The following is a 22,239-nucleotide window of genomic DNA, read 5'->3' as shown; positions in this document are numbered from 1 at the left end:
CACTCCCCCAGGCTCTCGAGGAGAGGACTGATCATCTGGAGGTGGTGTCGCTGCTGGCTCTGGGCATGGTGCTGCTCAGGGAGCCTGGAGGAACCTGGCTGGCCCTGGCCCTGGCCCTGGCTCTGGGCACAGGTTCTGGCATGGCGGCCCCGGGCCAGGACTGCACAGGCATTGAGTGCCCGCCTCTGGAGAACTGCATCGAGGAGGCACTGGAGCCTGGCGAGTGCTGCGCCACATGTGTGCAGCGGGGCTGCGCCTGCGAGGGCTACCAGTACTATGACTGCCTGCAGGGTGGCTTCGTGCGTGGCCGTGTGCCTGCTGGCCAGTCCTACTTCGTGGATTTCGGCAGCACCGAGTGCTCCTGCCCGCCGGGCGGTGGCAAGATCAGCTGTCAGTTCATGCTGTGTCCGGAGCTGCCGCCCAACTGCATTGAGGCTGTGGTGGTGGCCGATAGCTGCCCACAGTGCGGCCAGGTGGGCTGCATCCACTCGGGCCGCAAGTATGCTGCTGGCCACACTGTCCACCTTTCGCCCTGCCGGGCCTGCCACTGTCCTGATGCTGGTGGCGAGCTCATCTGCTACCAGCTCCCTGATTGCGACGGAGATGCTGAGGCTGAGCTGGCCACTGCCACTGGCAACTTCTCAGATGCTGAGGAGGGTGACCCTGAGCGACACTATGAAGACCCCTACAGCTACGACCAGGAGGTGGCCGAGGCGGAGGCCGCAGAGGCCCTGGCGGGAGAGCTCCAGGCAGGCACTGGGGGCCCGGCTGCCCTGGGGGGCGGGAGGCAGCCACCTTCATCTATCCAGGCCACCCCCTGGCCGGTTGCCCTCCCCAGGCCCACGGCAGCCACTGCCCTTGGTCCCCCGGCCCCTGTACAGGCCAAGGCCAGGAGAGTGACAGAGGACAGACAGGAGAGGGAGGAACTGACCCACAGGGAGCAGCCAGCAGCTGGTGGCCCCAGGGGCCTGGGTGGGCTGCCCACGGCAGGCCCAGTTGGGCCAGATCTCCCTGTCCAGGAAGAGGGGGCAGAGGCCAGGGCATGGCCTGAAGAGAACCTCATCCCGGATGCCCAGGCCACTCCCGGCAGCACTGGGCAGGAGGGAGCCGGGCCTGTTCCAGCATCCAGCACGCCCAGTGTCCTCTCATCACAGGCCGCAAGTTCTCCTGAGGTCCCGACAGAACCCAGCACCCACACCAGCCTAACTATACCTCGCCAGGAGGCAGCCCAGGCCCCACCCACCCAGGAAGTGCCCAAGCAGCCGCCGGTTCTGCCCCGTTCTCAGCCAGAAGACCCAGACCCCAACTCTGTCCATTCTGTCCCAAGGGGTGACCCTGAAGGTAAGACTCTTTCCTGGTTCCTCCAGGGGCACTCAGCCCAGGGAAAGCAACCTTGGGCCCCGTGGCTGCCCCAGGTCTGTGCACAGCAGCCTGAGCAGGGAAAGCTGGGTCTGCAGGGCTGGCCTGGGCAGTGTCCCTGTAGCTTGGGGCAGGGAGTCTTTCTCCTAGTTCTGTTCCATGGGATGGAATGGTGGGGGGGGGGGTCTGTGTCAGGGAGATACTGGGCTACCTGGTAGGGCTGTGGCCTAGGGCCTTTTCAGGGCTGGGGGTGGGGGGGCCTGAGGAGGGGTCTGGCAGGTCCAGGGGTGCCTGGTAGGAAGTGGCAGCTCACAACCAGTAGCCTGTGGGCATAGCTGCGCTCTTGGCCTCTGTGGTGGCAGCAGAAGGGATGTGGCCTCTTGTGAGGGCTCCTTGCGAGAGCACAATGTCACATCCGCCACCTCTTCCAGCTAGGGGTCCTGTTCACCCATGAGTGGTTTTCGTCCCTCCTCTGCTCAGCACTTTGCTGTTGGCTCCCATCTGCTCGGAGTAGACACTGAAGTCCTCTCAGGGGCATAGGCCCTGCACAGCCTGCCCCCAAGACCCCCTGGGCCTTCTCTCCATCACCCTTTCCTATCCACCCCAGCTGCTGTAACAGAAGAACAGGGACCAGGTGGCTGAAGAACAGACGTTATTTCCCACCAGCTCTGGAGGTTGGGAAGCCCAAGGTCAGGGTGCTGGCAGATCTGTGGTCTGACCCAGCTCCTGTCTCTGCTCTGAGGGAGCCTGAGGGGAGGGGTCTTGTTCAGTCCTGTCTCGTTGGCCCTGGAGACCTTGATTAGGTGTCAGCTGGGAACAGGCCCTGGGGAGGCAGGGGTGGTTGGTGTGGTCTGCTCCACAGGCAGGGGCCGTGAGTGAGGGATGCCTGGGTGGTATCTGGGAAGGTTTCCGGGGGAAGGGGGCTCTGGGGTTTTTGCAGGTTTCCACCTGCCCTTCTGTAGCCTCCTCCTGCCTGGGCTCCTTTCCCATCTGCCCAGAGCTGTGGCCCTGGCCAGGTGTGGACCGTGTGCAGAGGCCAAAACTGAAGGTTCCCATGGCCCCTGGGCTCCCCCACCCCTGCTTCCATCCTGCTCCTGGTGGACAGGGACAGGACTTCTGCTTGCTGAGAACCTCCTAGGTACGTCAGTTCCTCTGTACAAGCTGGGAGCTGGCCAGCTGAGGGTTGAGCCTAGAAAGAAGTGGTTTGAGGCAGCAGGTCACATGGTGGAAGGTGGTGGGCTGGGACCAGGGCAGTGGACTGCAGGGGGCTCCTCCCCACCCACCCTGAGCCTGCAGGAGGCAGGGCGAGTGTGTGGGGCGGGGCTGGCATTGTAAATGAAGTACATATGTGCCTGGGTGGGCTTGCAGGCCTGGCTCCAGAGCAGGGTGCATGCAGCCTCTGGGGTTTCCAAAATAGATGCGGCAGCCGCCCCCCACCCTATACTTGCTGCCTGAGGCCTCTGTGGTCGAGGGGCCTGGAATCCTGTAGAGTTGCTTTGTTCTCAGGAGCCCCAGGTTTTTTGTCTGCCCTGGGCTTTCTCATATGGATTTTGGGGTGTGGCTGTGGACAAAGGCTGCTTGGGGGTAGGATCCCTGATCGAGTACCCCTTATCCAGCCTGAGGGCTATCCTGGCAGAGGCCCAGAGAAGGGCATGGTCAGGCGCAGGGGAGAGAAGGTGTGGGGGTTTGGGCATGGGGGCAGGGCGGGCTTCCGGAACAAGGCTGGCTGCCATTCACCACCCTACCCAGCTTCCTCCCTCTGCTGAGCCACTGTCTGCCTGGCACCCACCATTCACAGGCTCTGCTCTACCACCCCGGGTATCTCAGGCAAGTGGCCTGTCTCTAAGCGGCAGAGAAGGACGTGCTTCCTGGGGGTGTTTTGAGGATTAAATGAGCTAATTCATTCAAGCTCGGCATGGGGCTGAGCACTGCTGAGTAATTAAAAATCCTAACTGCTGTTATTCACCATCTGTTCCTCAATCCACCCACCTAATTTCTTCAGCAGATAAGTCAGCGCACCCTCTCTGTACCAGGGGTCTTGTGGGTGAGCCTGGCAGGCTCAGCTTCTGTCCACTGGGGTCCAAAGGGGAGGTGGGCATTAGTGGGTAGGCACACACTTGGGTGGGTGGTGGGAGGCCTGATGGGTGAGGGTCAGGGGCCCAGGTTGGGGTCGGCACAGCCGAGCATCCTTGGGGAAGTGAGGGCCTTAGAGCCTCTAGCTGCCACTGAGGGAGCCTGGGGGTCCTGAGGGATGGAGGAAACTGCGGAGGTGGCAGCTTTGTCCTGCTGGGCTGTGGGGCCTGCCGAGAAGCCGGCCAGGGCTGGAAGTTGCCCCCGGCATGTTGCCATGGCAGTACTGGGGCCTGGAGAAGGTTTCTAGCCATTGCCCCAGGCCTGGCTGGGGTGGGGGCCTGACTTTGAGGCAGAACTGTGCCAGGGATCTGGGCTGCCTCTGAGCGTGTCCAGATGAAGCCTAATGGAAGCCACATGCCTGGCTTCCTGCCAAGGAGAAGGGCTCTGACGTCTGCTGTCACTCAGGGGGCTTGTGAGGGCGCCGTCTGCCGCTGGGCTGGCAGGATGGAGGGAGCAGGGGCCACCCCCTGTCCTCCTGGACCACAAGGCAGCTGGGAATTCCCAGAGCTGTTGGAGGCAGCCCCCTCCTGGGACCAGCCTCTAGCAAGCCTGCAGGCCTCCAGACCCCAGGGCAGCAGAGGGTCCTTCCCTGGGGCCTCACGTCACCAGGTCCTGCAGGGTAGGGGTCTTTGGAGGGTTTGATGTTCTGGTTCACAGAGAAACTTTAAAATTCAAATAACTGTGTATTAACTGTAGACACCACATCACGCTTATGACTTGGTCCTGCACCGTTGTGAATGCTCTGAGAGCATCAGCCCCTTTAACTGTCACAGCTGTCCCCTTAGTGCACAGCTGAGCAATCAGGCCATTGCCAAGGGACACACGTGCAGGAAGCCATGGATCTAGCCCCTCCCCCTGCATTTTTTCATGTCTTCATCCCTGACAGTCACTGCTGTGTGCCTGGTGTGTGCATGGGCTGTGACAGATGCCAGACCTACAGTGTTGAGCAAAACCCAGCGCAGCCCCTGCCCTCAGGGCCTACAGTTTCATGGGGGAGAAAACCCAGAGGTCACAAGGGCGTGGAATTCTGAGCTGTGATGAGAGCTGAGGAGAGAGGCCGATGTGCTCTGTTGAGTCTGTCTGCGGGATCTGATGACTTTGGGACCAGGGAGGGCCTCCCAGGGGAGGTACTGTTTGAGCTCGAGGGGTTTTTGGGTAGCAGGTGGCAAGCAGAGAGAAGAGAAAGTGTCAGGTTGAGGACACAGCAGGTGCAAAGGCCCTGCAGCTGGAGGGAGTTGTTGGATTGAGAGGAGGCTGGGAATGGCAGGGCCCAGGCCCAGGTGATGGCGTTTGTCCTCAGGATGAAGATGGGGACCTTTTCCCAGGGACAGTGGGGAGCCACTGAAGATGTCGGGCAGCAGCTGGTTCCATCTTTTTTGTGCCAGGCAGCTCACCCCTGGGAGCAGGGCTCTCCTTGTCTTGCCCAGCAGTCCTGGGAGCCAGCCCTGGGGCTTCTCCAGGGTCCCCCAGAATGACCAGGTGGTGGCTCCAGGGAGCAGAGAGACCCACTCAGCCCCTGTTTCCCAGGGGGTCCCTACACACTCTCCCCTCCCTCTCCTCTCCAGCCTGGCTCGTGCGAGACTTAAACTTGTATGGGGTCTGAGTTGTTGTGAGCATGGCCTGGGGCCCTGAGGGGACACTGGATCCCACATTCCGTGTGATAGAATGACCTGCAAGAGCTCCCGGCCCTCAGAGCAGCCTGAGGAGGGGACTCCCCACGAGGAGAGCTTACAGGTGGGCCAGCTGGCCCCCCTCCTCACCCCCAGCTCGCACGGATGTCTGACTCGTCCAGGGCTGTCTGTGTGTAGGGTCTGCTGAGAGCCTGATGGGCAAACAAGGGGCCTGGGCTTCCCCAGGCCCTGCTCGTCCATGGTGAGTGTTGGGCTGCAGCCCACCCTTGCCTGTTGTGTAACCTGGGACATCACCCCCTGTGCCCCAGTTTCCTCACTGACAAAATGGCACAGAGGGTGGGGCCTGCGTGGAGGGAGAGGACAGCCAGGGTTGGTCCTTATTACCTGCTGCTCTGCTCATGGTGCACACACCTGTCACCTGTCAGTCTCTTTCTGCAAAGCTTCTGTGTAAGCACTAGCACTTTGTTGCAAACATTTAGAAATTGGGAGGCCTCATATAGATTTCAGCTTTCCCACTTTTTTGGGGGGGGGGGTGCTGTGCACACAGCGTATGGAAGTTTTCAGGCCAGGGATTGAACCTGCTGTGACAATGCAGTGACAATGCTGGATCTTTAACCCACTGAGCCACCAGGGAGCTCCTCAGCCTTCTGGGTTTTGTTGAAAATCAGCAGTTGCAGGCACACCAGGCCCCCGGGCCCTGGGCCAGCTGCTGGGGGAGCTGAGAAGGGACTTCCTGCCTACACTTTCCAGGGCCAGGTTCCTTGGTTTCCTCACCAGCTGGGCCCTGGTGGGCAGCTGGGTTGTGTCCTCTGCTGGGGGTGCCTGTGGGAGCACTGGGTTTCACCCTGTGGCAACCTTGAGAGTCTGTGTGGGGACTCCCCTCCTGAGAGGGGAGGGGGCTTTTCTGGAGGTCACAGAAGAGCTGGGGAGAGGGCCCAGTCTCTCAGTGGAGGGTGGGCTTGTGGCTCGCAGGGGCACCTGAGGAGGGGTGGGTCCAAATGGCCTAGAGCTGGACCCTCGCTGTGTTTGACTGCTCAGAGCTCCAGCACTTGGACGAAGCAGATGCATTTCACTCCCCACAGGGAGGGTCTGGGCCGACGCTAGGCCTGCGGTGGGTTTCTCTATTTTAATTTTTAAAAATTGTATCTCCTCCCTCCCTCCTTTGCATCTAAAACAGCTTTATTGAGACATATTCACATACCATAAAGTCCTCCCATTTAAAGTGTATGAGTCAGTAGTTTTTGTCAGGGTTGTGTGAACATCATTAGAATCTAATTTGAAAAGGTTTTCATCACCCCCAAGACACCCCACCCTCACTAGGGTTCCCGCCACCCAGCCCCGAGCGGCCTCCAGTCTGCAGCCTGTCTCCATGAATTTGCACATTCTGGGCATTCCTAGACGTGGAATCATACTCTGTGTGGTCCTCCGGGACAGTCTTCCATTACTGGGTGTTAAGGCTTTCAGGGTTCGTCCACGTTGTAGCTTGAGTCAGTGCTTCACTCCTTTTCCTGGCTGAAGTTCCAGTGTGTAGATGGGCCACGTTTTGTGTATTCACTTGCCAGGAGGTGGACTGTCCACCCTTTAGCTGTTAGGAACACTGCTGGTAATATTCATTACGTATTTTGTGTGGACAGAGGTTCTCATTTCTCTTGAGAGTATATCAGGGAGTGAAATTGCTAGATCGCGTGGTCACTTGGTATATAGCCATCAGATGAAAGGCCAGACTTTTCAGTTTTGGCTGCACGTTTTACATTCCCCTCAGTGGTACACAAGGGTTCCAGCTTCATCCCATCCTCACCAACGCTGGTTACTGGCTGACTTTGTGAATTTAGCCGCCCTGGTGTGTGAAGCAGGAGCTCACTGAAGTTTCATTTGCATTTCCCTGATGGCTCATGATGTTGACCATCTTTTCATGAGCTTACTTTAGAAAATTCTTGAAAACGCAACATACACAGGTACATTAGCATTGGAGTGATCACCATTCATATAGTCTCTGAAAGACTCCACTGTATATTCATGGGAGAAGCAGGCATGAAGGGGGCAGCCAGTGCCGCTATGTTGTTTTGAAAATCCCATCTACTCCCTGGTCCCTGATGGGGTCTCAGGGACCCTCCAGGGTCTAAGACCACACTTGGGAACCATGGTTCGCACAACAACAAGTGTATAGGCGTGTGTACTGTTTTTCACAAATACTGGCATATGTGCACACCTCTGTGTCCTGGGCTTTTCTCCATCACCAGCCTACCATGGGGCTCTCCATTGGCACATGGAGAGTTCCCTTACTAGCCAGGGTCCTTGTCCGCACGACCCAGTTCTCACTTACTGTCCTTGCTGACAGAAGTTCATTTGTTTCTGTTGCTGTGGAAGCAGTGCTGTGGTGAACATCTTTATGCTGCGTGCTGGTGTGGGATCGCTGGGTCCACGTGCATTTTGTCTTCTCTTTGTGAGCTGCTTATCATGGTATAATCAGGAGAAGCTACCAGAAGCTTACAGCCCAGTAATACATTTCACAAGTAAACACCCTGTGTGCCCAGCACACAGACCATGACACACCCTGAGACCCCCAGTCCCCTTCTCTGTGCGCATCCCAGGGAACCTCTGCCCTGACTGTGAACAGCTTGGTGTTTTGTCATTGGGGCCACGCAGTGCTCTCCTGTGGGTTCTTGCGCTGGGCACAGTGTTCTTGGTTCATGTGTTGTGTGTGCTGGGGGGCGTCCTCATGGCTGAGAGCTGTTCCACCATTTGTTGGACCCTGGCATCCTTGGTGGTTCATCCTCCTTCCAAGGGCTGTGGGCTTGTTTCCAGCCTGGGACCCTTGGGAAAGAGTTGCTGTGCCCCTGCTGTTTCTGGCTCTTGAGGATCCTTCGCACACTCTTCTCTGGGGAGGTGCTGGCTTCTGGGTGCTCTGCTCTAGAAGCCACAGGACTTGTATTTACTACAACCCGGGCACTTTGATGGCATGCTCCTGTTGATGGTGTATAAGATTTTGCTAACACTTGCCCTGTCTGGAAATGATTGCTTCTCTAGGTTATTATTTTTTTTTGCTTTAAAAAATTGTATTCAAGTATAGATGATTTAGAATGTTATATTAATTTCTACTGTACAGAAAAATGATTGTTATATGCATATATTCTTTCTCATATCCTTTTCTTTTCCATTTTTTTTTGTCTTTTTAGGGCTGCACCTGGGGCATATGGAAGTTCCCAGGCTAGGGATTGAATCAGAGCTGTAGCTGCTGGCCTACACCACAGCCACAGCTACACAGGATTCGAACCTAGTCTGCGATCTATACCACAGCTCTCTTCAATGCCGGATCCATATCCTATTGAGCAGGGGCAGGGATCGAACCTGTGTCCTCATGGATACTAGTTGAGTTCATTAATGCTGAGCCACAGTGGGAACTCCTTCATATTCTTTTCCATTATGGTTGATTATCAGATATTGAATATAGTTCCCTGTGCAATACAGTAGGACTTCGTTGTTTATCCATCCGATATGTACTGCTTTGTATGTACTAACCTCGAACTCCCAGTCCATCCCTCCCCTCCCCTTTCTCCCTCTTGGTTACCACAAATCTCTTCTCTATGTTGTGAATCTGTTTCTATTTTGTAGATAGGTTCATTTGTGTCATATTTTAGATTCCACGTATAAGTAATGTCATATGGTATTTGTCTTTCCCTTTCTGACTTACTTCATTTAGTGTAATAATTTCTAGGTCCAACTATGTTGCTGCAAATGGCATTATTTCGTTCTTTTTCTGGCTGAGTATTATTCCACTATGTATATGTACCATATCTTCTTAATCTAGTCATCTGTTCATAGATATTTAGGCTGCTTCCATGCCTTGGCTATTGTAAGTAGTGCTGCTGTGAACATTGGGGTGCGTGCATCTTTTCAGATTATGGTTTTCTCTGGATAAATGCCCAGGAGCAGAGTTGCTGGATTCCCCTGGTTATTTAGCCAACACATGTTTACTGAGTGCTGACTGCACAGCTCTAGGTGCTGGGAATATGGCCGTGATCAAGATCAATGAAGTTCCCCCATGGGATCAGGGGAGGGGGCACATGATTAGCCATGAATCTGGCATATCTGTTGGACAGTGGAAAGCACTAAGGAGAAAACTCAGTGGGGGCTGTGAGATGTTCCTGCCTTGGGGAGAATGTCTGTGGAGGTATCTCACAAGGGTGCTCCTTTGTGTATGTGCTCTTTCCTCCTGCCCCCTGCCTTGGCCAAGGGATCCTCAACAAGTCTGACCATATCCCCAGCACCGTGGGGGTGCAGGGTGGTCTTTCTACCATCTCACCAAACTGGTGCCAGTCCTTCCTGCTGGGGACATGCCTCAGTCACAGAGTGAATGGTCACATGATGCTGTGAGTGGCAGGTAACCATGGAGCTTCTGTAGCACACGGTAAGCATTTCTTGATCCCAGGCCACTGGTCAGCCAGGCTTGCTGTCCCGGGCCGGGAGTGGCTTCTGTTGGCCAGGCTCAGTCTTGTGTGTGGCGGTGGCCCACTGGCCTGGCTGCCTCTGCTCCCTGTGCTCGTTCCTGTCCCAGAAACAGGGTTCCAAGTGATAGATGAGACACACACAGGGACTTGGACCCAGGCTCAAACTGGCTCAGCCACTGCTTTCACCATGTACTGCTGCCAACAAGTCAGGAGGCCGGCCTAGTCCTGAGGGCCCCTCTTGGTGGGTGTGGGGAAAGGAAGGCAGGAGGACTGGGCTGTCAGTGAAGGGAATCTACCTGAGGCCCTGCCGGTGCTCTGCATGCCTCATCTCAATCCCCAAGTGACCTTATAACGAGTCCTTTCCCTCGGTGGAAACAGGCCTGGCCCACGGCCCAGCAGTGAGCAAGGTGTGCTTTAGGCATCTCTAGCCTAGGACCCGGCTCCCTGGTGTGAGGCTGCCGTGTAGCGCCAGCTGTTTGACCTTGGGCAGATTACTTTCCTGCCTTGGCCTCAGCTTTCTCATCTGGAAAGTAGGCTGGCTAAGGGCTCCATCCTGGAGTGTGTTTTCTTTTGGGAGAAAGCTGGCATCAGGCACCAGGTGCCAGGATCTGCCATATAGTAGGGCTCAGGTGCACTGGTCTTTTGGTGCTATGATTCCAGCCTGGGGGCTCTGCTGGGAGGGGGTGCTGGGCTTTGAGCCCTGGGATGTTTGCCACGCACATGTGGGCCCAAGGCAGTGGGTGGGGCCCTCCTGAGGCTGAGCAGAGGCCCTCAGCCTTCTGTGCCCTGAGCCTTCCAGAATCCTGGGTGCCTCTGTGAACTGGATTCAGGGGTCTGGGCTGTGGGCTTCCTTGGGGGAGAGTCCGCATTGCCACCTGCCAGTACCTCCTCCACTGGGTTGTGGAGGGGGCCAGGGTTTTGTGACCTCAGTCCTTTGTCCTATAGCCTCTGGAGCTTCCAGGAGGAGGCTTCCATCTGCTTGGGGTCAACACTGTGTGGCTGGAGCTCTTCTGGGCTCTCCTTGGGTCTTCATATTGGGAAAGTGGGCGGGAGCCCAGTCGTGCTGGGGATGAGCCAGCTTGGTCCTCAGAGGGTGTGCACCTCACCTTTGTTGCCCTGGCTGTGTGACCTCAGGCAGTTGACACACCCTCTCTGAGGCTCAGTGTCTGTATCTGTAAGACTGGAGCATAATCTCTACCCTTCCACCCCTCACCCCCCCAACCCCACCCCCACCCTAGGACTGCTGAGAGGCAAGGCAAGAAGGGCTGCCAGCTCAGAGCAGCAGCTGTAAGTGTGAGCCCCTTCTCCCGTCTCTGGCAGGGAGTGTGGATTTGTTTTTGTGTAAGTGGACAGATGTGGGTCTTTTCTGGTCAGGAGTTATCCTGTGGTGAAAAGGCAAAAGGGGCCAGGCCTCCAGGGGTCGGGTGGGGGTGTCCAGCTGCTCACTTCCTGCTCCCATCCGCCTGTCACTCCAGAGCCTCCAGATGTGCAGGGCCTGCTCCCCCCTCCCCATGACGTTCTCTCCCTGTCCTGTGCTTCTGTTTCAGTGCCTGCCACTAGTCAGCAGTCGCTGTCCTGAGGCCTGACCTTTTGCCTGGCTGCCAGGTTGCCATCCCAGAAGTGGGAGGGGTCCCTTCCTTCACCCTCCCAGGGAGCCTTTTTTTTTTTTTTTTTTTGTCTTTTTACCTTTTTAGGGCTGCTCTTGGGGCATATGGAGGTTCCCAGGCTAGGGGTCTAATCAGAGCTGTAGCCACCGGCCTATACCAGAGCCACAGCAGCGTGGGATCTGAGCCACATCTGCAACCTACAGCACAGCTCATGGCAACGCCGGATCCTTAACCCACTGATCGAGGCCAAGGATTGAACCCGCAACCTCATGGTTCCTAGTTGGATTCGTTAACCACTGAGCGACGACGGGAACTCCAGGGGAGCCTTTATTATGGGGCACACTCTGGGTCAACCCCAGACATCTGGGGATTGGTGCTAAAGCCTTGTGACAACCTATGGAGGGGGGATGGGCATTAGGCCCATTTTTGAGATGAGGTGACTGAGGTGCAGGGAGGTTCAGTGAATTGTTCAGGGTCCCTGAAAGCAATGAAGCAGATGTTTGCTGACTGCTGACTCTAGACCTTTGCCCTGATGCCTCCCAGGGTTTGCCTGGCCGCTTGGCACGAGTAGGCCCCGTTGTCAGCAGATTGAGATTCCAGGACCGCCCCACATCACTGGCCCATAAGGGACAAAGCAGGGCCCAGGGCAGGGCTGGCAGGCCCCCAGCCCCAGACTCTCTCCCTGGCACGGAGTCTGGGATTCTGCTGCTCTCTGGGGTCCCTGTGATGGAGAGTTGGGTGAATGAAAGAGAAAACTCTGGCTGCAGGGAGCCTGCCTGTCTGGGCACAGAGCTCTCAGAGGCTGATGGGGGTCGGGGCTGGGGAATGAGAGAAGCTGTCTTCCTTCCAGCCCCCCACCACCTGCCCCACCCACTCATTCATGATAGTTCATGGTCTCTGAGCTCTGGACCAGACCATGTTGGGGATGGAGGCCCCCCACCGCCCCCCACCGCTGCCGGGATGGATGCACCTGCTGTAAGGAGCAGGCCTGGGATGCAGTGATGTGGAGGCAGAGCCAGGTGCCCAAGGTGAGGCAGCTGGGGGGCGGGGTGGGGTTCGGGGCCCAGGGGGACCAGGATGCAGCTGTAGCCTCTCCCCAGCTCTGGTTGCTGCCCTGAAGCAGGGGTGCCCAGTGTGGCCCATAACTTCAGATTTTCCAAAAGAAGCCTGGGATCTGGAATTTTATATAAAAGTTTCCAATTTGTAAATGTTGGCAACTAATTCACGTATATCAAAGCCCCAATAAAGCAGGCAGTGGGCACAGGTTTGCTGCCATAGTTTAGACTCACAGAGCACCAACTGCCCCTATTTAGACATCTGGGATGCAGAGGCCCAGAGGCAGAAAAGAGGCTGGCAGAGATACCTTAGAGGGTTGGGTCCCCAGATTCTGACCCAGGCCAGTGTACTCCCCAGACCTCCCTCCCAGTGGAGCCAAAGCCCAGGAAGAACATCACAGAGGGGACGGCAGGCAGGGCACAGCAGTGGTGGAAACTATTACCCTTAGGCCTGGAGGGGAGCTGTGGCCCTAGAGGTGGCCTTGCTTGCGTGGGGACCCATGCTGCAGCCTCTCGGGTCAGGCCCTGTCAGCACTGGGCAAGGTGAAAGGTGACTGGGGCACCTGGGGACAGGCATCAGGATCTCTGCAGGATGTCACCTCTCAGGCCTGGGTGTTGGCTGTATGCTTCCTTGGATGGGTGACCCCTGGTCATTGGGTGAGGGTAGCATGAGGTCCCATCCTGGAGTTGTTGGAGCAGGTTGCTGACTCCCAGGTGAACGTGCTGCATTGACAGTGGGAGTCAGGATGGAGGACTGGGCTTCTGTTTCTTCCACACCCAGTTGGCTCTGCTTGGCAGGTGGGCAGCCCAGGAGTTGAGGGGTGATCCCCCAGGGAAGGTCTCATGATTCTTTGTCTGTTAGCACTTGGGCCCTGAGGCCTGGATGCGGGATCAGAGAGGACAAGGGTCCTGCCTGAGGTCGACCAGCCAGCAGAAGGCAGAGCAGGGCCTGGCTTCTAGCTCTGCTGCCACTTACACCCAGTTTAGGGCCCTCAGTGTGGGTGGGGGTGTTACCCATCTCTCTTGGGCTCATTGCACCCCTTTGAACATTCACCAGTCACTCTGCAGGCTGCAGGGGAGCAGGACAGAGGATGAAGATATTTGCTGGTGAGATGGGGAGATCTGGTCATGGTCTAGGTGACATGGGCCTGGTGGGGCCGTGACCCAAGTGTGTGGGTTAAGAGGCAAGGAAGGTCCCTGGGTGGGGTCACTGGGAATTTTGTTCTAGAAGGGCACCTCTTGGAAAAGCATAGAGCCTGAGGTTTAGGCTCACAGCCCCCAGAACCCTGGCCAGTACAACCCCTCAGCCTCATGGGACACCTGACCCTAGGATGCCCGCTGCCTCTTCTCCAGGCAGGATTTCCATGTCACCTGAACCAGGGCCAGCACTGTCACCTGGGGCTTCTCAGGAAGCCACACTGGTTTCCTCTTTGCCTCTAAGGGGAGAAGAAAGCATGTCCAGGTTTTTATGTGATATTTTTAATTTTTGTATTTCTTTTAAACCAGTTGCTTTTATTAAGGTGGGAAATAAAGTTATGTTTACATTTCTCTTAGAGTAAATACTGGTCTGGGAAAACCAAAATTGTCTCAAACATCTCTGATTAAACTGTGCGTATGTATAATGGACTGCTAATGAAATTATTTGGAAAGAAGAGTGAAATAGAATTAAGTCATTTACAAGATTCATCTAGAAAACAAAACACTATCCCAAGATCTGAAATTCCCAGTCCAACTACAGCTTGAGCCAAAGTGTAGTCTGGGGTGGCAGCAGTTTCTTGAAGTAATAATGAAAGAGAGAGAATTCACAAGTCTTTTTGAGCAGGAACAGGATGCGTCCCAAGTTTCTTGGTGAAGTTCTGGAAGTCCGCATGTTTGGCTTGTTTCAAGTTTGAATTACATCAGAAGGCTGGTCTGGCAGGGACTGGGGGTTCACAGAGGTTTTGGGGAACACAGCAGGAGGAGCAAGCGCTCCCTCTGGATCTGGGGCCACTGGGAGTCTTGGCACATTGTGGGCATGGCTGATGGCTGGGGTGCAGCGAGGCACAGGCAGACGTCATGGGTATTCAGCTTTAGTCACACGCTCTGTGTTAGGATGCTTGCAGTGGTCTGATTCTAGAACGATCGTCCAGTGACTAGTTCATTCTTGGGTTGTGAGCTGTCCCCTCCTTTGTCCAAGTGTTTGGTTCTCTTTGTTCCGTCCTTGTTCTGGAAAAGTTATTTTCTCAGAAAATGGGTCTGGTCCCACTTGGTTTTTCGGCGTTTGTCTCCAGGTTCCATTGCTTCCTGTGACTCTGGGTGGGTCGGTGGTGGGGGGCATCCTTGAGACATGATGCCTGGCCCACACATGTCTCTTGAGCAGAGCCGAGTTTGTCAGGAGCTTTTGCACTGTTCCATCATGGCCCAGTGCTCACTCTGTTTCTGGGTTGAGATACTGTGTGTGTGTATCTTGGAAACATTTCAGTCTGGACACTGTGTTGCAACTCTAAGAAATAAAGACATCTGTTAATATATCCTGTGATTCTACACTCACCACAGTTACCAATCTCTGATGCCAGAATCATGTTATTTTTAGTTGTCCCCTGAGTGCAGCCTATAGCCTGTTTGGTAAAATAATATCTCATCAGAGGTGATGAGACTTTTTTTTTGGTTCATACTTGGTTGTTTTATCTTGAGTTTCATTCTTCTAAAAGTTTTCTTAAAGTGTACTCTAGATATTCTTGAGTATCTTTTCATCCAGGTTAATATAACCATGCTCCCTTTGAAACTTCTTATTTTTATTCCATAGTTTTATAAAGTAGAATGTAGGTAAAGCACACAGATCTTCATAGGACAGCTCAGTGATTCCAGACAGCCCCACCCAGATCAAGATAAAAAACATTTCCAGCACTCCAGAATTTTTCTGATGCCCCTTCTCAGCCAATTCTACCCTCCCTCCGCCGGCCCCCCACCCTGTGGAAACCACGAGGCTGACTTTTATCACCATCAATGACTCCTGCCTGCTCTTGAATTTATTTTGTGTAATGGGAACCATATGGTGTGATTTTGCTGCGTTGAACTTCTTTAGCTCATGTGTTTGAGGCTTATCCATGCTGCTGCATGTAGCAGTAACTCATTTTAAAAAGTTACTCTTTACTATTCTGTTGTAGCAGTAAATCCTGGTGTATTGATCTGTCCTGGTGTGGGTGGGTGTTTGGGGCCCGGGATGAGTGCAGTGGCGGTGAACTTTCCGTGAGTTTCCGTCGTGTGTCTGCCTCGAGGTGGAATTGCTGCATCAGATGGTGTGGTAGCCTTAGCTGATACTGCCAAATAGTTTTCCCAAGTGTCACCAATTTCCATCCCCACCAGCTGTCCTCCGTCTTTGCCGACACTGGATGTTGTCTTTGTTTTTTTTCACTGTAGCCAGTCTGGTGGTTGTGTCCTGGGATCTCATTATGGTTTTAACTTACATCTCCTCGGAACGTGCAGTGCTGAGCATGCTTTCATGTTACTGTTGGCCATTTCTAAATTAGGTTTCTTTGTCTTGCCAGTGCATAGGAATTCTATTTTATTTTACTGAAGTATAGTTGATTTACAGTGTTGATGTATTCTGATGAGGCATCTTTTTTCGGGTCATAGGGTAGCTATCTCATTCTGTGACTTTTCTTTCCACTTGCATGTGACGTTTTCTGATGAGTACATTGCAAATGTGCCTATGAGGAACATAGATTCCTAATTTTATATGAATCACAATTTATTGATCTTTACCTTTTTTTGGCCATGCACATGGCATGCAGAAGTTCCCGGGCCAGGGATCAAACCCATGCCACTGCAGTGACCTGAGCCATAGCAATGACAACCTGGGATCCTTAACCCGCTGAGCCACCAGGGAACTCCTTTTGATCTTAACTTTTCTGTTCATGTATTTTGGGTCCTTTTTCAAGAAGTCTTTGTCTCCCCCAGAGCCATGAAGACATGGCTTCATGGCTTCAGCAAAGAAATTTTCCCTTGTTCTGTTCTAGGCAAGTTAACTCGTTTTCCTTTTCACATCAGTCACGTTTAGGTTTGTGTCTGGGTGGTATGAATGGGAGTCAGAACTCATTATTTTTTCTGATGGCTGTTCAGTTGCCCCACATCCAGTGTTTAAAGGCTATCTTCCCCATTGCACTGTTAACCTTAGTCAGGAGTAAATGACTGCATACGAGTAGGTCTTTCCTGGCCCTTTTTCTGCTCCGTTGTCAAGCTGTCTTTGCACACTGCCTCAGTTCACTGGTGTCCTCTGGGAATGTTGGATGTCTGGTAGTATGGCCCCCCTTGCCGGGGTGTGTGGGCTGGGCTTCTGCCTGCCCATCTGTAAAATGAGGGTGGGGACAGGACCTTCTTCGTAGAGCTGGAGAGGCAGCCAGCTTGGGGCCAGGCAGGTGGCTTGGCCAAGTCAGAGGTCCAGCTGGTCAGCCGGGTGGCCCAGGCCTCCCAGGCCAGGCTGGTGTGGTAAGTAGGTGGGCAGGGTGCTGACTTGAGCAGCGGGGAGGCTGACCATCAGCTTGCACACAAGGAGCTAGGCAGGGGAGGTGCTTCAGAGGCCCTGGGGGCTGGGAGCTGTCCTGCCTGGTGGTTGAGGGAGGCATCCATCTCCAAGGGGTAGGTTGGGTGGGCCCAGCAGCTCCTGCTGGTTCTTGGCCATTGTGTCTGGGACCCAGGGCAGGAAGACCACCCTGAGGTCCCTTCTTATTTGTCCATCTTCCAGTCATTGTAAAAGAACCCCAAGCACCACCATGGCCTGCAGCACCCCCCACCCCCCACCAGGAGTATGGAGCATCAGAGCTGCAGCATTCTCTGGGCGGCTGTTTGCTCAGGCCCCGCAAACATCCTGCCCAAACAAGGTGTGGCGGTGGTGGCGCCCATCACCCCACCAGGTGTAGCATTTCTCTGCAGCACTTTTGACGCCACCATTCTTTAGGGCTCTGATGTCCAGAGAGGGGGCAGACTAGAGGGGTCACGACCCCTAGGCTGGATTGTTCTGGGCATCCATTGTCCTGTGATCAAAGGAGGTTAGAATCCGCAGAATCTTGGGGTATTTTTATAATATCTTGTTTCTTGAATGGGCAATACCTGCCTCTGATAAGGAGAACACATAAAAAATACAAAGGAGGTAAACAGTGAGTGTCACTTGGCTTCCTTCCTCCTCAGAGCCCGGCCCCTCCCTGAGGCAACTGCTATTACTAGTGTCTGGGGTCACCTTTCAGATACTCCACCTCTGTCCACATGTCCCTTTAGAGAGATCAGTGGCAGCTTATTAAGCATACTGTTCAGCATTGAGCCTCCCTTCTTCATTCTTTTTTTTTTTTTTTTTTTTCCATTTTAGGGCCACACCTGTGGCATATGGAGGTTCCCAGGCTAGGGGTCCAATCAGAGCTGCAGCTGCCGGCCTACCCCACAGCCACAGCAACATCAGATCTGAGCCATGTCTGTGACCTACACCATAGCTCATGGCAACGCCAGATCCCCCACCCACTGAGCAAGGCCAGGGATCAAACCTGCATCCTCAGGGATACTAGTCGGATTTGTTTCCACTGTGCTACAATAGGAACTCCCTTCTTCAATCTTTGTAGAATATTCAGAAGTTGTTCCATGTAGGCACGTGAAGATGTAATGCATTCTTAGCACTTGCATGAGATCGGGCGGATATAGCCCCAATTATTGAATCATTGCTCTGTTGCTAGAGGTTGGTTGTTTCTGGATCTTTGCTGTCACAAATTCTGGCGCAGCTAGTATCTGTGACTTGCGTGTTTGCCTGTGGTACATATGGCAGCTATTAGATTTCTAGAAGGGGAAGTGCTAGGTCACTTTTTTTTTTTTTATACTGCAATGAGTTATTTTCTTTTTATTGTGGTAAAATACACATGACATATAATTGGCCATTTTAACTATAAGTGTATAGTCAGTGGCAAAAAGTACATTCACATTGTTGTACAACCATCACCACCCTCCATCTCCAGAACTTTCTTTCTTTCTTTTTATTTTTTAAATTTTTTCGTCATTTGAGGGCAGCACCTGTGGCATATGGAAGCTCCCCAGCTAGGGGTCTAATCGGAGCTGTAGCTGCTGGTCTACACCACAGCCAGACCCTTTAACTCACTGAGCGAGGCCAGGGATTGAACTCGTGTCCTCATGAATACTAGTCTGGTTTGTTACCACTGAGCCATAGTGGGAACCCCCTTTTTTTCCCCAAAACTTTCTCATCTTCCCAACTGAAGCTGTTCCCTTTAAACACTATAATGTCCCCTCCACCTCTGCCCCTGGCATCCAACATTCTGCTTCCTGTCTCTGAATTTGCCTATTCTGAGACCTTATATGGTAGAATCATATAGTACTTGTCTTTTTATGTCTGGCTTGTGCCACTTTTGGGTCACATTTTTAGAAGACTCTTTGAGTCTTTGGTCTTAGAATTTTCTAATCATAATACCTTTTCCAGTAATGTTTTCTGTTATGGACTATCAGTGAATAGAAAGGCATATGGGACCTTTTGACAGTTAAAGAAGGGCTTAAGGAGTTCCCATCATGGCTCAGCGGAAACGAATCTGACTAGTAACCATGAGGATGCAGGTTCGATCCCTGGCCTTGTTCAGCGGGTTAAGGATCTGGCGTTGCTGTGAGCTGTGGCGTAGGCCAGCAGCTACAGCTCCCATTCGACCCCTAGCCTAGGAAGCTCCATACGCTGCAGATGCATCCCTAAAAAAAAAAAAAAAAAAAAAAAGGCCTTAAGGTGGGCACCCACAAAGGCACCACCCCTGGAAGAAGCTGTGGCTGCCTTGACCCCCAACTGCCTCCCCTGTTTCCACTGTCCTGGCTTCTGTGAGCCCAAGTCCTTCCTTTGCTTAGGTTTTACCACCTCGACAGGTATTTCCTTTTCCCTTGGGTTTGAACTTCACAGGAAAGGCAGCCTGCGGTGTCCTGTGACTGCCTCCCCCCTCCCACCCCAAGGCCATGTCCTTATGATTCACCCTGTGGTCATAAAGTGTGATTGCCACGCGTCCATTCTCACTGCGTGGTCACACACAAGTACCCAGCTTCTGTCCACAGGCGCTTGGTTTGTTTCCGGTTTGCAGCTACTGTTTGTTAACCCCCTAGGGAGATCATGGCCATGGACTGGGGAAGGAGTCACTGTGTTGTTGGGTGTGCGCATCTCTGATTTACTAGGTGGTGATGGATTGTTTTCTACCATCAGAGTAGATTTATCCCCCTCTGCTGCTCAGGAGTGGCAGAGGTGGGTTCCTGCCACACTCAAGGTCATGCTCTCAAGCAGTCGTGATTCTGCGGGGTAGCCTGTGGCAGAGCATCCAGAAGCCGGCTGATCCCAGCCTGTGTCACTGTTGAACCTGCTGGGCAGGCTGCAGCTGTTGCAGCAGGACATGGCCTTCGCCTCTCTGTCATGGCGCTTGTCAGTGACCAGCAGGCAAGGAAGGCTGTGTTCCCCCAGGCCCAGCTCTGGCGGACTGGATGGCAATGGGGAGCCTGCGAAGAACCATTGGAGAGCAGGGAGAGCTCGGTGGGAGCTCCCAGCCTCTTCTGCTGCAGGGGTTGCTGTCCTGTCCACCCTCCGCCCACTCATCCATGGGGTCCTCTGTGACTAAGGAACTAATTGGAGAGTAGTTCCCAGGGTGGGGCAGTGCTGTGTGCTGAGCTGTCCTCTGCCAGACACTGCGTTTCCTCACCTCCCCACCTTGTGAAATGCAGGTGGCGAGAGGCTCTTCGCCCATTTTACAGGTACGGAAATGGAGGCTCAGAGGATGAGTGGCTTGGCCAATGTCTCCCAGCAGTGAGGGGTGGACTCACTCGGGGTCCCAGCACAGACACACCCGGGCTTATCTCTGAGACTCGTGGTAGGCATGGCCCCGTGGAGGGGATGTGAGTAAATGTAAAATTCTTCCCCCCCATTTTCCTAAGCCTGTGCCCTTGGGCTTGTCTCAGACTCTTAGATCTGTGCCTAGACACCTGGGAGGTGAAGGTCATCGTCTGACTTCACCTCGTTGGTGTAAGCTTTGTCTGAGATGTTAAACACCGAGGGCCTGGAATACTCCGTCCAGCCCCAAGTTTTATCAAGCACCACATCTCTGCTGTGCACTGGAGACCCTGAAATGCCTCTGACCTGTCCTAGTCCCTGAGACCCTCTCCATTTGGTGGCTGAGGCTGGTGCCTTGGACTGTGATGGCGTAGTGAAGGTCTGTATCTAGTGCTGCCTGAATGAGGCCGAGGCTGGGCTGTTCATTCCGCCCAGGATGGAGGTGGGCACTGGCAGGAGTGCAGGGGCCAGGGACGCTGGGAGTCAGTCTTGTGCAGATTGGCTCATTGAGGATGGGGAGATGGACAAGGTAGAGGAAGGGCATTCCCAGCATGGAACAGCATGTGCAGAGACACAGCAGCAGGGAAAGCCTGTATGGCTAGTGGAGTAGGGCCTGAGAGGTGAGTCTGGGCTGTGTTGTGAAGGCCTTGACTGTCACATGGGGGCGAGGTTGCTTTATCCTGTAGGGCAGTGGCTTTTCTGTGGGGTCTGCGGACCACAGGGCTGCTGGAGATGCCTGGGGCTGTGAAGGCCAGTGTGTTAGGAGGAAAACTAAGTAGGGCGATGTGATGAGGATGGGGGTGCGGTTAGTATAGATTGAGAGGTCAGGATGCTCTCCCTAAAAGCCCCAAAGGACAGCCCTGCAGAGAGTGGGGATGGGGCAGGGCACATGGAAAGTGTTCTGGGCAGAAAGTATAGTGTGTGCAAAGGCCCTGGGGCAGAAGGAGCCTGAGGAGTTCAGTTAGATAGAGTGAGTGAGAAAGGAGGTAGAGAAAGGAGATGCAGTGGAGAGGTCACAAGATAGTGGGGGGCTCTAGGGGACTGGAGGCCGAGGAGAGATGCAGTCTGGTTTATACCTGTAAGCAGTCATTCTGACACCATCTGAGGATGGACTGGAAGAGGACACAGGAGCTGGGAGCCTGTTGGGCCAAGAGATGGTGGTGGAGTGAGGGGTGAGGCGGGTGACAGGGGTGGCTTTGGAGGTGTCCATGAGGGTGGTTGGTTGGAGGAGGGAGGTGAGCAAGGAGGTGAGGGTCCTAAGTTGGCATGGGGGTATGGGGTGCAGGGGGAGGTGGTTCTGGGAAGATGGGCTGCTGCACAAATTCTGGCTGTGGGAGCCCCAGGGAGATGCCCACTGTGGGGGTTGCTCAGACGGCTGCGTGTGCAGGAGATGGTCGTGCAGGAGGGGCAAGGTGAGGAAGGAGGCCAGGCGAGATTAGCTAGGCCAGGGTGTAGATGGAGAGGCGAGGAGGCCCTGAGGTTGATGCTATGAGAGACAGAGGAGGGGGCCTGGGGGGTGGGGCCATGCACCAGGAGCTGGGGGCACATATCCTGTCCATGCCTTGGATGGTACCAGGCAGTGCCAGGCATGGCCCAGAGCTCATTCCCACTTCTGATCCAAGTGGGTGGCCCTTCCCCTCGTAAGGGGTCCTGTCCCTGAGTTCTTTGTCTGCAAAGGGATAAGAGCCAGGAGAGAATGGTGGGAGGGTTGCCAGGCGCAGGCTGTGACCTGGCATCTGCTCAGGAGGGGCAGGGAGGGAGCCCCGTTCAGACCACAGGGAAATAGCGCCTCCTCTCAGGCTGATGTGGAGATGCATGGAGGGGCCCTCCAGGATCAGCTGCATCAAGGCACAGACGTGGGGGCAGCTGAGGCTGGAGGGGGACAGGAGCAGGGGGACTGAGGCTTGGGGCTTCTAACTCCCCACCTGATCTAGAGCGAGACTGGTAACACCGGCAGGTGAAAGTACATGGCCTCACGCCTGCTCGAGGCTGGCACTCCGTGCATTCCAGTGGTTATTGTTACCCTCATAGGCACCCACCTGTGTCATCTGGCTGAGACCCAGGGGTCTGGGACAGTGTCCTCATCTCTGTAAGGCAATCCTGGGGAAGGTATAGGGAGAAAAAGTGCAGTTCAGTAGAAGAAAGGATGTTGTGAAATGAGCTATGCAGAAAGGGACAAGCTCCATG

The 22,239-nt window shown here is 54.4% G+C and overlaps 1 protein-coding gene across 6 annotated transcripts in view; it reads left to right on the top strand.

Annotated features, from left to right (window-relative positions):
• FBLN2 (fibulin 2) overlaps positions 1 to 22,239 on the top strand; it is a 73,256-nt gene that overhangs the window by 23,018 nt on the left and 27,999 nt on the right. For all 6 annotated transcript variants that reach the window (XM_084989537.1, XM_021069383.2, XM_084989536.1 and 3 more), the window contains one exon: positions 12 to 1,341. In XM_084989537.1, coding sequence (XP_084845663.1) covers positions 66 to 1,341 — 1,276 coding nt within the window. In that variant the 5' untranslated portion in view covers positions 12 to 65. The remainder of the gene's footprint in view (positions 1 to 11; positions 1,342 to 22,239) is intronic.

Source organism: Sus scrofa, chromosome 13 (assembly GCF_054392235.1).
Source record: "Sus scrofa isolate SSC_HxYL_T2T_F1_AM1 chromosome 13, Sscrofa_HxYL_maternal_Yorkshire_Landrace_v2.0, whole genome shotgun sequence".
NCBI lineage: Eukaryota > Metazoa > Chordata > Mammalia > Artiodactyla > Suidae > Sus > Sus scrofa.
The sequence above is the reverse complement of the archived record's forward strand: the minus strand, read 5'-3'. Positions and strand labels throughout refer to the sequence as shown.